Consider the following 18,552-nt stretch of genomic DNA (forward strand, 5'->3'; position numbering starts at 1 on the left):
CCACTACTGGTGGACGACGTTTTCAAACTATTGTACATACTTTTAGTTTATTTTTTTGCAAGCAAGCAATCGTATGACTGTATAGTTGATGCCGTGCCAGCATTTTGCAGGCGAGCCATTTTTACCAGTATATGAACAAAACCCATGCTGTTGGGTGTATTCAGTTCATAAAAAAAAAGCGAGCGTATAAATATGAAAGTGGTAGTAAAAATAGTAACAACAACAAAAATTTTAAAATTGCTGCATTGAAAAAACAATGAGATAGAGCGAGTCGTTAAAGCAAAAAAAAAAACTATGCTGGAGGGTTGCAAATACAGCCAGCGCACGTTGTGCTGATTGCCGTCCCTGCACTGGCGGCCGACCAATCAACCAGCATATAGCGGTGCCCCGTAAGGCGACTGTCCGTCAGCTAACTACAGTAGTTGCAGTTTTTTATGGATTTTTCTCCCCGTTTCTTTTCAGGGGTAAGTTTTAGTGCGTATCTGATTGGATTTTTTCGCGAGTGTATAGGTAGCTGCACCCTTTGCGATAAGACGGTGTCCCAACCAGGAAACTTTTGTTGCTAATTAACGGCAAATAGACTACTCTTCTTGCTGTATGCTTTATCACATGTCGCTTCATATTATTCTCTCAAATCATGGTGTGCAAAAAATGTATATTTAATAATATCTATATAATGTCATCAAAATGTGGAAAAGTAAAATAATAGTATAGTACTAAATCAAAATTCAACTTCAACTTACCAAAATCAAAAATAAAGTAAAACAACAAAATTAAACAAATGTTTTTTTATTAAAATTTGAATTAGTTTTACAAGTAAGGTAAACTGAAAAGGCACTGTATAAAACAACTATATTTTACTAATGTTAAATGTGTACGATTTTATAACATTTTTACATATATACATATATACATAGATTTTGCAATACCTAAGCGCGAATCGTAGACTAACCAAAACATTACGCACTGTCTGCTTTAGTTCAGTTAGGACCTCTAGATGGCATCCTCATTACCATATACTTAAAATGTTTCCTGAGTATTTAACGCTGTTAACATGCTCTTTGGGGGATGGGGTCATATGTAGAAGTTCATGCAAGTGAGGAAAGTTTCTGATTGTCATTCACTTGGGAGTGGCCAGGAACGATTCTTTTGCATATGATTCAAGCAGCTCACGACTTCCGGTTTTAGACCAAGTATCCCCTGGGTAGCTAACAGACATCCGTTTGGAGGCGAGCTAATGTGAGAACCGCTTCTGCGGTTGTGCGTAGGGCTTGGGACCCACCACATAAAAAAATCTCCCCAATGAAAACAAACACAGAGCCTCGGATGAGACACCGCCCTTTTGGTGACGACCCCTGCAAACGTTTTAAGGATAAAGATTTAAGGGCATGCACCTGGAATGTCCGGACCCTTAATTGGGAAGGTGCCTCTGCCCAGCTGGTTGATGTCCTCATACAACTAAAGGCTGACATCACCGCCGTCCAAGAAGTGCGCTGGACGGGACAAGGACGGAAGAAGGTGGGTCCTTGTGACATCTACTACAGCGGCCATATAAAGGAGCGCAAATTTGGTGTTGGATTTGTGGTGGGAGAGAGACTACGTCGCCGAGTCCTGGCATTCACCCCGGTGGATGAACGTCTTGCCACAATCCGCATCAAAGCGAGGTTCTTCAACATATCGCAGATTTGCGCCCACGCCCCAACGGAAGAGAAGGACCATGTGACCAAAGACGCTTTCTATGAGCGCCTAGAATGCACCTATGAGCGCTGCCCCCGCCACGATGTCAAAATCGTGCTTGGCGATTTTAACGCCAGGGTGGGTAAAGAAGGTGTCTTTCGCACAACAGTCGGAAAATTCAGCCTCCATGACGAAACATCGCCAAACGGCCTGAGGCTGATCGACTTCGCTGGGGCCCGAAATATGGTTGTCTGTAGTACCAGATTCCAGCATAAAAAAATTCATCAAGCAACGTGGCTGTCCCCTGATCGAAACACGCGCAATCAAATCGATCACGTTGTGATAGACGGAAGACATGTCTCCAGTGTTTTAGACGTGCGTACGCTCCGAAGACCAAACATTGACTCGGACCATTATCTAGTAGCAGCAAAGATACGCACTCGCCTCTGTGCAGCAAAGAACGCCCGTCAACAAACACAAGGAAGGTTCGACGTCGAAAAGCTGCAATCACAACCGACAGCCGAGCGATTTTCTGCTCGACTTGCACTCCTGCTCTCTGAGAGCACTCATCAGCATCTCGATATAAGGGAGCTGTGGAACGACATCTCAAACTCATTGCATACCGCTGCAGCCGAAACAATTGGTCTCCGGCAACGCCAAAAAACCAGTTGGTACGATGAGAGTTCTCGTTCCGCAGTGGAGAGAAAACAGACTGCCTACCTCGCAACGTTGCGAAAGACCACAACACGTTTGGGGTGGACAGATATCGAGAACTGAAGAGGGAAGCGAGACGCATTTGCAGAAGTAAAAAGAAAGAGGCCGAAATGCGTGAGTATGAAAAGCTTGAAAAGCTGGCCGACATGGGTAATGCTCGAAAATTTTATGAAAGGATGAGGCGATTTACAGAAGGTTTCAAGACCGGAGCATTATCATGTAGGGACCGAGGAGGTAATCTGGTAATGGATGTCCAGAGCACACTGGGATTATGGAGGGAACACTTCTCCGACCTGCTCAATGGCAGTGAAAGTACAACACCAGGAGATGGCAAACCCGATTCCCCAATCGATGACGATGGAATAGATGTTCCATTACAACAAAGCGCCGGGGGCCGATGGATTACCGGCCGAGCTATTCAAATACGGCGGCGAAGAACTGATAAGGTGCATTCATCAGCTTCTTTGTAGAATATGGTCGGAAGAAAGCATGCCTGACGATTGGAATCTTAGTGTGCTCTGCCCAATCCATAAGAAGGGAGACCCCACAATCTGCGCCAACTACCGTGGTATAAGTCTCCTCAATATCGCATATAAGGTTTTGTCGAGCGTATTGTGTGAAAGACTAAAGCCCACCGTCAACGAACTGATTGGACCTTATCAGTGTGGCTTTAGACCTGGAAAACCTACAATGGACCAGATATTCACCATGCGCCAAATCTTGGAAAAGACCCGAGAGAGAAGAATCGATACTCACCATCTTTTTATCGATTTTAAAGCTGCCTTCGATAGCACGAAAAGGAGCTGCCTTTATGCCGCGATGTCTGAATTTGGTATCCCTGCAAAACTAATACGGCTATGTAAGCTGACGTTGAGCAACACCAAAAGCTCCGTCAGGATCGGGAAGGACCTCACCGAGCCGTTCGATACCAAACGAGGCTTCAGACAGGGTGACTCACTATCGTGCGATTTCTTCAATCTATTGCTGGAAAAAATAATACGAGCTGCAGAACTAAATAGAGAGGGTACAATCTTCTACAAGAGTGTACAGCTCCTGGCGTATGCCGATGATATTGATATCATCGGAAGCAACAACCGCGCCGTTTGTTCTGCGTTTTCCAGACTAGATAAAGAAGCGAAGCGTATGGGTCTGGTGGTGAATGAGGACAAGACGAAATATCTCCTGTCATCAAACAAACAGTCAGCGCACTCGCGTCTTGGCTCCCACGTCACTGTTGACAGTCATAACTTTGAAGTTGTAGATAATTTCGTTTATCTGGGAACCAGCATTAACAACACCAACAATGTCAGCCTTGAAATCCAACGCAGAATCACTCTTGCCAACAGGTTCTACTTTGGACTGAGTAGGCAATTGAAAAGTAAAGTCCTCTCTCGACGAACCAAAATCAAACTCTATAAGTCGCTCATTATTCCCGTCCTGATGTATGGCGCTGAAGCGTGGACGATGACAACATCCGATGAGACGACTCTTGGGGTTTTCGAGAGAAAGGTTTTGCGCAAGATTTATGGTCCTCTAAACATTGGCAACGGCGAATATCGCAGACGATGGAACGATGAGCTGTACGATTTATACGACGACATTGACATAGTTCAGCGAATAAAAAGACAACGGCTACGCTGGCTAGGTCATTTTGTACGGATGGAAGAAAACACTCCAGCTCTGAAAGTATTCGATGCAGTACCCGCTGGAGGAAGCCGCGGAAGAGGACGACCTCCACTCCGGTGGAAAGACAAAGTGCAAAGTGACCTGGCTTCACTTGGTGTTTCCAGTTGGCGCCAAAAAGCAAAAAGGAGGAATGAGTGGCGCGCTCTGGTGGATTCGGCTATAATCGCTTAAAGCGGTTCCTACGCCAAATATATATATATATAAACATTGGCAACGGCGAATACCGCAGACGATGGAACGATGAGCTGTACGATTTATACGACGACATTGACATAGTTCAGCGAATAAAAAGACAGCGGCTACGCTGGCTAGGTCATGTTGTAGAGATGGAAGAAAACACCCCAGCTCTGAAAGTATTCGATGCAGTACCCGCTGGAGGAAGCCGCGGAAGAGGACGACCTCCACTCCGGTGGAAAGACCAAGTGCAAAGTGACCTGGCTTCACTTGGTGTTTCCAGTTGGCGCCAAAAAGCAAAAAGGAGGAATGAGCGGCGCGCTCTGGTGGATTCGGCTATAATCGCTAAAAGCGGTTCCGACGCCAAAAATATATATAACATGCTCTTTGAATAATCTTGAGAAAACCTGGTTACAATTTATACTATAGTAGACAGCCCAAAGCAGCATGTACACTCCGCGTCATCAGATTAACGACCTCGCCTTTCGTATACGCCTAATTTTTAATTATTATTATTTTATTATATTCACAATCTAGAATGGTATTTAGAGCACGATAATGCCCAAAGTTTATCTAAATATTATAGATAACGTCTGTGAGATGGTTGATGAGAAAGCTGTTAGTGCGTGGTAAGCAATATACCAGCAAAACGGTACTCATCGACGACATAAGACTCATTTGGTCAACCATTATACTAGATTTTATTGAAAATAACTAAAGGGTGATTTTTTAAGAGCTTGATAACTTTTTTTAAAAAAAAAACGCATAAAATTTGCAAAATCTCATCGGTTCTTTATTTGAAACGTTAGATTGGTTCATGACATTTACTTTTTGAAGATAATTTCATTTAAATGTTGACCGCGGCTGCGTCTTAGGTGGTCCATTCGGAAAGTCCAATTTTGGGCAACTTTTTCGAGCATTTCGGCCGGAATAGCCCGAATTTCTTCGGAAATGTTGTCTTCCAAAGCTGGAATAGTTGCTGGCTTATTTCTGTAGACTTTAGACTTGACGTAGCCCCACAAAAAATAGTCTAAAGGCGTTAAATCGCATGATCTTGGTGGCCAACTTACGGGTCCATTTCTTGAGATGAATTGTTCTCCGAAGTTTTCCCTCAAAATGGCCATAGAATCGCGAGCTGTGTGGCATGTAGCGCCATCTTGTTGAAACCACATGTCAACCAAGTTCAGTTCTTCCATTTTTGGCAACAAAAAGTTTGTTAGCATCGAACGATAGCGATCGCCATTCACCGTAACGTTGCGTCCAACAGCATCTTTGAAAAAATACGGTCCAATGATTCCACCAGCGTACAAACCACACCAAACAGTGCATTTTTCGGGATGCATGGGCAGTTCTTGAACGGCTTCTGGTTGCTCTTCACCCCAAATGCGGCAATTTTGCTTATTTACGTAGCCATTCAACCAGAAATGAGCCTCATCGCTGAACAAAATTTGTCGATAAAAAAGCGGATTTTCTGCCAACTTTTCTAGGGCCCATTCACTGAAAATTCGACGTTGTGGCAGATCGTTCGGCTTCAGTTCTTGCACGAGCTGTATTTTATACGGTTTTACACCAAGATCTTTGCGTAAAATCTTCCATGTGGTCGAATAACACAAACCCAATTGCTGCGAACGGCGACGAATCGACATTTCACGGTCTTCAGCCACACTCTCAGAAACAGACGCAATATTCTCTTCTGTACGCACTGTACGCATTCGTGTGGTTGGTTTAATGTCCAATAAAGTAAACTGAGTGCGAAACTTGGTCACAATCGCATTAATTGTTTGCTCACTTGGTCGATTATGTAGACCATAAATCGGACGTAAAGCGCGAAACACATTTCGAACCGAACACTGATTTTGGTAATAAAATTCAATGATTTGCGATGTTAGCGATCGCCATTCACCGTAACGTTGCGTCCAACAGCATCTTTGAAAAAATACGGTCCAATGATTCCACCAGCGTACAAACCACACCAAACAGTGCATTTTTCGGGATGCATGGGCAGTTCTTGAACGGCTTCTGGTTGCTCTTCACCCCAAATGCGGCAATTTTGCTTATTTACGTAGCCATTCAACCAGAAATGAGCCTCATCGCTGAACAAAATTTGTCGATAAAAAAGCGGATTTCACATTTCGAACCGAACACTGATTTTGGTAATAAAATTCAATGATTTGCAAGCGTTGCTCGTTAGTAAGTCTATTCATGATGAAATGTCAAAGCATACTGAGCATCTTTCTCTTTGACACCATGTCTGAAATCCCACGTGATCTGTCAAATACTAATGCATGAAAATCCTAACCTCAAAAAAATCACCCGTTATATGGTGCTCTCCCTAATAAATATTTATGAAGTTCTTGTCAATAAAGGTGGCACCACCCATTACTAATTTAAGTTAAAAATGTTAAGTTTGTCTTTTATTATGAAATTAACGGAAAAAATTAAGTTAACGTAGGGTGCGCTATTCTGTTGATCAAATTTTCAAAAATTTCAAACTATTATAAAGAATCGTATTGTGTACTTTCTCAGCATATTTTGGCATAATATTTCGCATCAACCAAGCATGCTTAACCTGTTGACGCTCAGTGTATGTACATGGACAACGAATAACTAATAATACTAAAAATGAGGTTTGGGATGAATTTTTATAAATTATACATAAACGAAAATCGTAAAAAAGACGTTTTTAAGGGGGTTATCCCAAGAACATTATTTCTTTTATCATAAATTGCGCTTCTAGCATGATTTTTTAAAATTCGAAGTCGTTTTAAAGTTACAGCAGTTAGAAGGAGGCGTTGTTCGAAGCTCTGAGTTGGCAGCTGGAAACTTTGAAGGCGTTTTTCTCAAAACCGTGTATTTCAAACAATCAATTATCAATCAAAAATCCGAAAATTTCGATTGGATTTTTTTATAGCAAAAAAACAAAAAAAACACATACAATTCGATTTTTTTTAATGTCTATGAAAGTCCATTTCTTGGTATATTCATTCGGTAATAGTCGATGACATGCATTTAAGTTTACAGTTCAAAACAACGCTATTTTAATAAACTCAGCGCGCTAACGATTTACTGGTCGTAGAAAAGAAATTCTAAAAATTCACTAAAAAATTAATAAAAAACAGGCCGTCACATGAGCCTTAAGTTATCGTAACAATTCAAGTATAAGCCCTCATAAATGAACATATGTAACGGGTGATTTTTTTGAGGTTAGGATTTTCATGCATTAGTATTTGACAGATCACGTGGGATTTCAGACATGGTGTCAAAGAGAAAGATGCTCAGTATGCTTTGACATTTCATCATGAATAGACTTACTAACGAGCAACGCTTGCAAATCATTGAATTTTATTACCAAAATCAGTGTTCGGTTCGAAATGTGTTTCGCGCTTTACGTCCGATTTATGGTCTACATAATCGACCAAGTGAGCAAACAATTAATGCGATTGTGACCAAGTTTCGCACTCAGTTTACTTTATTGGACATTAAACCAACCACACGAATGCGTACAGTGCGTACAGAAGAGAATATTGCGTCTGTTTCTGAGAGTGTGGCTGAAGACCGTGAAATGTCGATTCGTCGCCGTTCGCAGCAATTGGGTTTGTGTTATTCGACCACATGGAAGATTTTACGCAAAGATCTTGGTGTAAAACCGTATAAAATACAGCTCGTGCAAGAACTGAAGCCGAACGATCTGCCACAACGTCGAATTTTCAGTGAATGGGCCCTAGAAAAGTTGGCAGAAAATCCGCTTTTTTATCGACAAATTTTGTTCAGCGATGAGGCTCATTTCTGGTTGAATGGCTACGTAAATAAGCAAAATTGCCGCATTTGGGGTGAAGAGCAACCAGAAGCCGTTCAAGAACTGCCCATGCATCCCGAAAAATGCACTGTTTGGTGTGGTTTGTACGCTGGTGGAATCATTGGACCGTATTTTTTCAAAGATGCTGTTGGACGCAACGTTACGGTGAATGGCGATCGCTATCGTTCGATGCTAACAAACTTTTTGTTGCCAAAAATGGAAGAACTGAACTTGGTTGACATGTGGTTTCAACAAGATGGCGCTACATGCCACACAGCTCGCGATTCTATGGCCATTTTGAGGGAAAACTTCGGAGAACAATTCATCTCAAGAAATGGACCCGTAAGTTGGCCACCAAGATCATGCGATTTAACGCCTTTAGACTATTTTTTGTGGGGCTACGTCAAGTCTAAAGTCTACAGAAATAAGCCAGCAACTATTCCAGCTTTGGAAGACAACATTTCCGAAGAAATTCGGGCTATTCCGGCCGAAATGCTCGAAAAAGTTGCCCAAAATTGGACTTTCCGAATGGACCACCTAAGACGCAGCCGCGGTCAACATTTAAATGAAATTATCTTCAAAAAGTAAATGTCATGAACCAATCTAACGTTTCAAATAAAGAACCGATGAGAAATTTTATGCGTTTTTTTTTTTTAAAAAGTTATCAAGCTCTTAAAAAATCACCCTTTATGTATAAAATCTGCAATATATTGCATACAGTAGATATAACCGGCATAACATATACTTAGGATACAATAGCTTTAAAAAGCCTGGCTTAGTGGTTAAGAGTTAACAGTAATTGTCATATACAGCTGAACTTCCCTAACTCAAATCATCATGATCCACAAAAAAAAAAATCGAGTTGAGTTGAGAGATTCTAAACGGGTTAGGGCAGGTAATTTGTATGAAATTTTACTTCTTTTGTCAACTCAAGCGTTCGAGTTATGGAAGTTCAACTGTATATATATCTACTTTATATACTTATGAACAAGTATGTACATATGTAAATAATTTCCTGAGTTTGTGTGCATGTAACCTTCCAAGCATTAACGACACACTTTCCAGTAACTTTGTTTTGTTAAAATTTAAAACTGTTTAAGCACTATAAATTATATTATAATGAAAATATTATATTATAGATTTTTTAAAAGGAGATATCTCATTAACACCGGTTGTTACTAATATGTGAAAGGTGTGATTTGCTTTAAGAATGTTAGTATTGTTGTTGTTGTTTGTCATTTGACTTTTCTAAATGAAACGAAATGAAATTATGTGTGAGTTTGTTGAATAAATACATGGAGGTGCTTGTATGATATGTAGATATATGTACATGTGTTTGTGTCAATGTGAGTGCGTGTCTTTAACGTGGAAGAGTACTATACACAACGGAAGAGATGCCAACTCACACGTTGCAGGGTCGACCAACATTCTTCTAAAGTACGTTCACTGATGGCGGCTGCACTGTTCGAGCGGGATAACTGTAGCTTTTTGGGTGTAGTGGTGTTCAAAATATTTCCGATTGTTGATTGCAGTTGATGAGTGCATGTGATTTGTGTGGCACAGTTGTTCATCAGTTTCCAGCAGCGAGATATATGAAAAGCAAAAATGGCACTGTTAGTATAGTTTGCATTGATTGGTAAATTGATTGTTAAAAACGTGTTGCGCGTTCTACATATAAATAATATGAACTTCACACAACAAATAAATACGACAAATTAAACAGAACACAAACGAAAAGTTATATAAGAGGAACTAACAACAAAGACCGATTTCGTTACTATTTGGTTCAACGTTACTTCATGCTAAACGGGTTATACATATGTACGTTCATAACTTTCTTAATTGTTTCCTGTCACTGAAGTAGGAGGTTTTGAACTGGATTCATTGGGCCCCGAAGACGTAGACCTCCTGCTGGTCTAGAGGCGGTCGCAGGCTTTCTACCAAACCATTTGCGCTTAGTAAGATTCAGTTCGCCGCAATGATAGGCGACCTTAGGCTGCGTGCATGTCGGAGCTGCGATAAGCGATAAGAGCGTCGATAAGAGCGAAGCGTAGAAAATTGATACATGTAATTTAATACAAGTGTGCATGTCGGAGCAGCGCGCGAACTCACTCTTTGCTGGCTATCATCGATAAGAGCGTAGAAATTTTAGGTCAGTAATTTTTCGCTCTTATCGATGATGGACACGGAAGACTTAATAAGTGCAGTATTTTTGAAACCAGCAATCTGTGATCAAAAAGATCCAAACCACCACAACAGGTTCGTTTTGGATAAATTGTGGTTAGAAATATCCACACATTTTAATACAAAAAGTAAGTGCAGTAATATGTTTTCATGTGTTTTATTGTAAAATTGTTACTTTAATATGAATTTAAGCTTACAGTGCATTTGTGTTGTTTTTTCTATTGTTTTTTTTTCAATAGTAATTTGTTGATGCTTATGAGCAGCAGAACAACAAAAATGTACCGTTTCTTTTCGTTTGTCGCATACTCGTATGCTTATTAAAACGATTAAGTTTGTGTTATTGTGCCATTTATTTTAAAAACTCATTAAATTGGATTATGACAAAAGTATAGTTTGAATACATTGCGAATATATTCAGCAGTTTGATTCTGTCGCCCTGCGACTGTTTGGTTTATTACTATATTTCTATATTACTATATTATTACTATATTTCGCCAGCCTTGCTGCAGTCGATCCGAAATTTGAGACAGAATGTAATCGAATGTATCGCTTGTCATTTTCATGTATTCGAAAAACTTTTTTGGATCCTGTCTCAAGCTACAATAAAGATGATGAAATTCTCCCAAATTTGGCCTTTCTTGATTTATAGGATGCGCCGAAAACGAGCGTTTTGTCCCCTCAGTATTATGCATATGATAATATGCAGCAGTAGATGTCAACAACAAAATATTTTCTTCTTCAGAATCACTAATTTTTTTAGCTGTTCACTATACAAAACTTAAATTGCAAATGCAATTTACGCTCTTATCGCAGCTCCGTTATGCACACCACACAAAACTATAACTCGACGCTATGCTCTTGTCGCTGCTCTTATCGACGCTCTTATCGCTTATCGCAGCTCCGACATGCACGCAGCCTTACTGGACAGTATCCAAAGGCAGAAGGCGTGTTTGAAACGTCTAGACATTTTCACATTCACCGTCCAGCTTTTGTCAGACAGAGACTGAAACATCTCGGTGGGCTCGTATTACGGCGAACCAGTTGTACTGGGCCAAAGACCTACATTCATATTAGACGTTTCAACAATTTTGAGAAAGGCTCAAAGCGCTTTGTTGACTCTGGAGGATCTATGGTATCACTGCAAGCACTGTCGACTTATGCTGTGTAAGTGGGATCTTTTGTGGCCCTATCGCAGGATCAGCCCTATGTTCTATTCTAACCTAAGTTAGTGGTTCGAAAAATTAGGCTAGGCTTGATGAGATATGGTAATCGGTATAAAACCAGGCATTTTTATATCGTTAATGGAAAGTTTTATGCTCTCTAACTGTAGAATACCAATAGAATATTCGTCGTGGTGGCCACTAAGTTTTTACTTACACTTGAACTTTCCTCAAAATTAATCCACAAAAACAGTATAGTTAGAGAGACTTCGAGTTATGGAAAGTAATTTGTATGAAATTTGACTTCTTTTGTCAATTCATGAGTTCGAGTTATGGAGAACTTTGAGTTATTATATATAAGATCGAGTTATGCAAGTTTAACTGTATATGTATATAATTATTCGTTTTAACTGGAATGTTGAATTAATTATTTTTAGACTTTTGGCTCAAAAGCCATATCTCAGACTTGGGATTTGTATTACGCATTAAATTACGCACGTTTAAAAATCGCACTATAGTCTTTTGGAGCAGAAGGATATCGAACATGGAGAGCTCAGCGCTTGTGGCAAAGTTTTCAACGAAAATGTCAACCTGATCTTGGAATTACCTCAGCTTCCATAGACTATATTTAATGAAATTCGTTGTTCTGCCAGCTATTTAACAGACATTTTTATATTTAGTTTTATATATTGCAGTTATATTGTATATATGTATAACATAAACAGTTCAGGTCACTTGATTCGAGGCACTAACCAAATAAGACATTTTCTTCCAAAAAAATCCAAAAAAAGTGCCTCTAATCAAGTGAACTGGTTTATTCTATATAAAGTACTTCACCTGTCGTTACTTAGGGGCTTGAACTGTGTATAGTGATACCTCAAAATTAAATATTAAATTTTTGTACTTTCTTACATATTCAGTAGACTATTATATTCGTTGAGCCAAAAGTGGGTCTAACATCTCACAAAACGAACTGGTTAAAATATAAAAAATATGTGAGTAGCCACATTAATATTGATTTAAAAATAGATACAGAAAAAGATATTGATGAAGGTATAAGAGAATTTAATGATGTAATATCAAATGCAGCTGTCATAGCAACAACAAAGATAAGCAATAAACCGATTATCCGCAGAAAAATCACTAAGAATGAAAAAGAAAAGCTTGTAAATGAAAAAAGGCGAGCTAGACGTGAATGGCAGTTAAATCGCTCCCCTTCTACTCAGCTGCAACTAAAATATGTTGTACGAAAACTAAAAACAGCGCTTAAACGTGAGGAAGAATAACACACTCACAATTATATAAAGAAACTGTGTTCAAATTCAAGCAAAGGAAATTCTCTTTGGAAAGCCCAAAAGTCAATGAAGCCTCCAGTCGACTCCAACTTGCCTATAAGAGGCTTGGGTGGAAACTGGGCCCGAAGTGACGAGGATAAGGCAAATTGCAAATCACCTAGAAAAGGTATTTCAACCTAATTGCCCAAAGAACAGCTTTAAGCTGCCAATCATCTCCAATAGCGCTAACGAGTCGCTTGGGTCTATTCAAGCGTCATCTTCTGAAATTATTAAAATCATAAAAGAGGTGAATCCAAAAAAGTCGGCCGGACACGATAAAATTACTCCAAAAATGCTAATTGAGTTACCAAATATTGCTTTAACAGTGCTCTCCTTGCTCTTTAACGCTATTTTCAGTTTCGGGTACTACCCAATTTCATGGAAAAAGTCGCAGACAATCATGATAGAGAAACCAGGTAAAGAATTGACACAGCCGTCTTCATACAGACCAATCAGTCTTCTACCCTGTCTTTCTAATATATTTGAAAAGTGTTACAAAGATGTCTCCTTTCCTCCATGAAAATAATGTAATACCAACGCACCAATTCGGTTTTCGTGCAAAACATGGCACTGTAGAACAAGTAAATAGAATTACTAACGAAATCAGAAGGGCGTTGGAGTATAGAGAGTACTGTTCGGCTATATTTCTAGATGTGGCTCAGGCGTTCGATAAAGTGTGGCATGACGGGCTTTTATATAAGATTAAAAAAAGCTTACCACTCGAAATGCATAAAACCTTGCAGTCTTATTTAAAAAATAGAAAATATACTGTTAAAGTAGGAGACTTCATATCTGAAGAACAACCAATAAGAGCTGGTGTACCGCAGGGCAGTGTCTTAGGGCCAACTCTATACATAATATATACAGCAGACCTTCCAACAGCTAGTAATGTTTTGACATCAACTTTTGCGGATGGCACAGCTTTAGTGAGCCGAAACAAATGCCCAATTATAGCATCAAGAGTATTAGAAGATCATTTGATTTTTGTCGAAGAATGGCTAGCAAACTGGCGTATAAAAGTAAATGAACAAAAGTGCAAGCATGTTACATTTTCCCTAAGACCAAAAATGTGCCCGGCAGTAAAAATGAACAATATTCTAGTGCCTCAAGCGAATGAAGTTACCTATCTTGGTATTCACCTAGACAGAAGGCTTACGTGGAGAAAACATATATCTAGTAAAATAACGTGCATGAAGATAAGAGCTGCAAATTTAAATTGGCTTTTAAATAAAAACTCTAAACTTAGCTTAGACAACAAAGTGCTTTTATACAATGCGGTCATAAAGCCGATTTGGATGTATGACATTCAACTGTGGGGTACGACCTGTGCAACCAATATCGATATAATTCAGAGGTTTCAATCAAAAATGCTTAGAACAATCACGTGCCCACCATGGTACATGCGTAATGAAAATATCCATAAAGATCTTGGTATTCTCATGGTAAAGAAAGAAGTAGAGAACAGCAGACACAAATATTTATCCAAACTCCGAGATCATCCAAACCCATTGGCTAACGCTTTAGCACATTCTTGCAATCAATCGCGTCTAAAAAGAAAAGATATGCCAGCACACTGATGAGCAACGTTTCACCAAAACAACTCAATCACTTGGTTGAGCTTGTCTAGTTTTAATTAGAATTAAGATTTTATAACTTATTGTTAGGCTCCAAAGAGCAGATTCAATAAATAAACAAATATTGAAAAAAAAGTAGACTATTAAAAGCATAATAATAAATATATAAAACGTAAGAGTTTGAAACATAAAGCAAATTATTATGGTTGTGTTGGAAAATGTAATAATTATCGTGAAAAAAAAATTACATCATGTTCCTCTTCACACTCAAGAGTCATTTTTCTTAGACTTAATTTTTTGCGTTTTTTGTCGTTACCGACTTTAGGTACGAAAGTACTGTACTCTCTTTACAGATTTCGTGCGATGTCGTGCTTTTGCTTAGATTTGTTGAAAAACTTTTGCTTTGTATGTTTTATATAGAGCGCCGGTTAACGGTTGGTTATTCAAATATAATATGGTTTAGTTTATTTCTTTTATTTTATGAAACTTTAATGTTTTTGACTGGATTGTTCAATTGCCATTTTACACTACGTAGTTTAAGTTTAATTTGTTTATGCTTTATTGTGATAACACTGAAATATTGAAAATTTAGTAATTTTACTTTGTAATTCGAAAATAAATACATTGCGTTCACGCTTTCGCATTAATCACCACGTTTTTTATGTAACTATACGTATTTCTAATTTATAATTGGTTTTTTACTTTAAAAAATTTAAAAAAAGAACTAATATACTCAATGCGTATGAATTTCGTTTGAATTGAATTTTTTTTAGACCATTTTGTTATGTGCGATAGTTTTAATAAATTCCGGTTAAACTCCATAGCGTACTGTCGGCTGACGTTACCTACACGAATTTGCCTGATTTTTGACCACTAGACATACCGGACAATTTATGAGCTACTCATTTAAGTGGTTACAACTAGTTAGCGAAGCCTTTTTATTACCGATACAATTTTTTTATACGCAATTTGAGGCCAACTTTTTTAGAAACCGCCATTTGTCATAAAAAGTTACCATAATATGTGTAAAAATTCTTAGCAGATTAAATTTAGAAGTTTTCACTCCTGTTTATTCCTATAATGTTTGAAATCCCTAATTTTTTAGGTCTCCTAACTAGTTACAATCGCTTAAACCAATCAATTTAATTAAAACCTCTGCAGCCGATTTAGAGAAGTTCAGTGAGACACACAGAGGAAATATACATACATATAAAGATATGCATATAAATAAAATAAACAGCGGACGCTTTCGTATGTGAATTGTATGTAACGCACAGTAGAGACGGAGCGGTGTGACCGGCATCTGCCATTGGAAGCAGCAAAAAAATTGCCTTTGTTTAATACAACGGCTAAGCGCTAATGCATTCATAATTTGCGTGAGTTATTTAATCTTTGTAAAGTGGCATATGGATAGGTCTTGAATACACGACATCTTTGCTTTACCATGTAAATGTCCAGTGAAATTCTTCAAATTCTATATATCTTCTTCTTCTTGACTGGCGTAGACACCGCTTACGCGGTTATAGCCGATACATATATATATACATACATATATATTTTAGCATATGTTTGTGAGTAGTGTTCCGCTCAAGGGGTGGTTATACGCGTATAGCAGGCCGCCACCCTTTAAATGTCCGACATCCGGCGGAGGAGTGCATGCAATCATTTACATGCACACACATACAAACACACTTCAACTGTAGCGCAGAGTACTTTGGTGTTGTGAGCGCACATCCCACTAGTCTCACAAGTGACAATTGTACAATTGTAACTGTGTCACTAGTAACGCAACCAAGTACTATTTTCGTTAAGCACTTTTATATGAAAAAATGTAATGCAAGTGGGAATGAAATTTTGAGTGGCTACTGCGGCGAATAGAAGACTTATATTGACTGCGTCTTTAGCTTTGGTGGCTAGTTACGAACACTGAAGACGAGTTATATTGATTACCAAAAATTATATTTTTAAGCTTACTTGATGTGGAATTACCGCTTTATAATAAATAAAATATCATATTTTTGCTGTTAAATGCCATAAATAATACAAAATTAATGCAAAAAAATCAAGTGCAGTTGAACTTCCTCAACACAAAAAAACCTCGAGTTCGAGTGAATTCCGAGTTATGGCAGGTAATTTGTATGAAATTTGACTTATATTTGCCAATTCAAGAGTTCGAGTTATTGAAATTCAACTGTATAACTTTATCGTAATTTTCAAAATTGTTTTTAATTGTGCAAGTAGTGATTATTAATTGATTATCGCTAAAATTAAATTTCTGATATTTATTTTGGAAACTTCATAATTTTTGTAGTTTTTATTTTTTTCATATTGTATTGATTAACCGCTAAAACTATATTTTTGATAATTATTTTGACAATTTCATTATTTTGCTGCTTGTAATAAATTTTAGCAATATTAAACTAGTATTTTGCTTTATTCTGAAATCGAGTAAATTAATAAATATAATTTTAGTAAGGATCAAAGCTAATCGCAAATTAAATATATAAATTTTTTTTAGTTGAAAAATTGATTTTTACACAATTATTCGATTATAAAATTGTACTAATCATTACGTAATACAAGTAACCAATTGGTTTACTAATATTATAACATTTAACTGTACTGTAGTTAAATAAAAACCGCTGCTGCGCCACTAGCTGTGTGTGTGTGTGCAGATTGCTGGGTTGCCTAAATGCGTATAGCAACCATGTTCGGGTGTGCATCATACCAAAAATGCCTGGTCATACATGTTCGCTTGTTCGAAGCACATATAAGAAGCGAGCAACCGGCATTTGCATTGTTTTGACTGCGTTTTTTCTACCACTTTGCCTCATACATACATACTACATATGTATTATATTGTATCTACTTGTGGGAAAGCATAAGAAGTATTAAGAAACAAGTTTTTTAATTTTTGCTTTTTCACTTTAATGTTGGGGGGTTTGGTGGGTATCAGAGGTTAAAAACAAGTGTATATATATATATCGGCACAAAAAAATTAGTTGTAATAAAAATATAAAAAATCACGCGTTCATTAACTAGATAATGTTCTTTGAAAGTTGTATGCAAAATTTGAACAAAATCGCTTAATAACGTTACCAATGATAACTTTTTAAGCGCAAGTATTGATACTTTTAAAGCGTATATCTCTTAGAATTTTACTCCGATCGATTTCACATTTTTGTTAATATTTTAAACATATTTTACTATTTAATATGACACATTTTTTTATATTTTGAAACCCATCTAACACCTTAATGCTGCTAATATATTTTTGGGAGCGTGTGCTCGGGCTTGCTCACTTTTTATTCACTACTATGTGTTTATATATGTGTATGAGTTATTTGAATTGACTTTAAAATAATAAATGTTTTTTTTTAAGCCGCTAACATAATTCCTTATTAGACACAGCAAATCTTAATTAGAAATTAAAAAAACCTGAGATCGTGGTAAAAACAAAAAAAAAAAAAAAACGCTTAAGAAAGCCAATACAAGCGGTGGGTTTAAAAAATTAAATATTTTTTATCATAAATTGCTCGCTTAACATGTCTACAATACTGTAACATTCTTAACGTCTCTTTCAAAACTGTGTTTTTCAAACTTTCCTCCAATGTAACTCAAAAACGGTTTGAACGAATAACTTGAAATTCGTAGCGTACACTTAGCACAGGTAAACGCATGGAATGCGCTTTTATCAAACAAAATTTCCTAAAATTACAATTCGATTTTTTCATGGAATTGTAATTTTTTTTAAGTTTACTGTTCAATACGACGCATTTTTTGTTTCCGTTAAGCCAATCAGCCGGCATCGTGAAGGAAGTGCGTGTCTATTTATTAGAGACGATGGTGTAACTCATGTTCTACACAAGATTTTTAGCTTACAACTTCTACTTACACTGTCGAAATATTATATATGTTAATAAATGTTAATAAACTTAAAGCGCTAACTATTTACTAGTCGTAGAAAAAAATTCTAAAAAATCACTAAAAAACAGGCCGTCACATGGGTTGACAAGCCTAAACACCAAAAGTTTTATGCGCACCTAAAAGTATGCTGCGTCTATGGCATTTCAATATTTAAAAGCTGCACATTCAGTTGAATTTCCCTAACTCGAAGCACCATAATTTATTAAAAAAATGGTAGACAATTTGTATGAAATTTGACTTCTATTTGCCAATTCAAGAGTTCGAGTTATGGAGAACTTCGAGTTATGAAAGTTCTACTGTATTTCGCACGTGAGCAGCAGTAATAG

General features: G+C 37.7%; 1 protein-coding gene across 1 annotated transcript in view; it reads right to left on the minus strand.

The window, feature by feature from the left end:
* The window catches only part of LOC105219007 (zinc finger protein 236), an 89,776-nt gene that overhangs the window by 51,663 nt on the left and 19,561 nt on the right, over positions 1–18,552 (minus strand). Inside the window, exon 4 of the mRNA XM_054235353.1 lies at positions 9,454–9,531. Coding sequence (XP_054091328.1) covers positions 9,454–9,531 — 78 coding nt within the window. The remainder of the gene's footprint in view (positions 1–9,453; positions 9,532–18,552) is intronic.

The sequence above is a fragment of the Zeugodacus cucurbitae genome, chromosome X, assembly GCF_028554725.1.
Source record: "Zeugodacus cucurbitae isolate PBARC_wt_2022May chromosome X, idZeuCucr1.2, whole genome shotgun sequence".
In the NCBI taxonomy this organism is placed as follows: Eukaryota; Metazoa; Arthropoda; class Insecta; order Diptera; family Tephritidae; genus Zeugodacus; species Zeugodacus cucurbitae.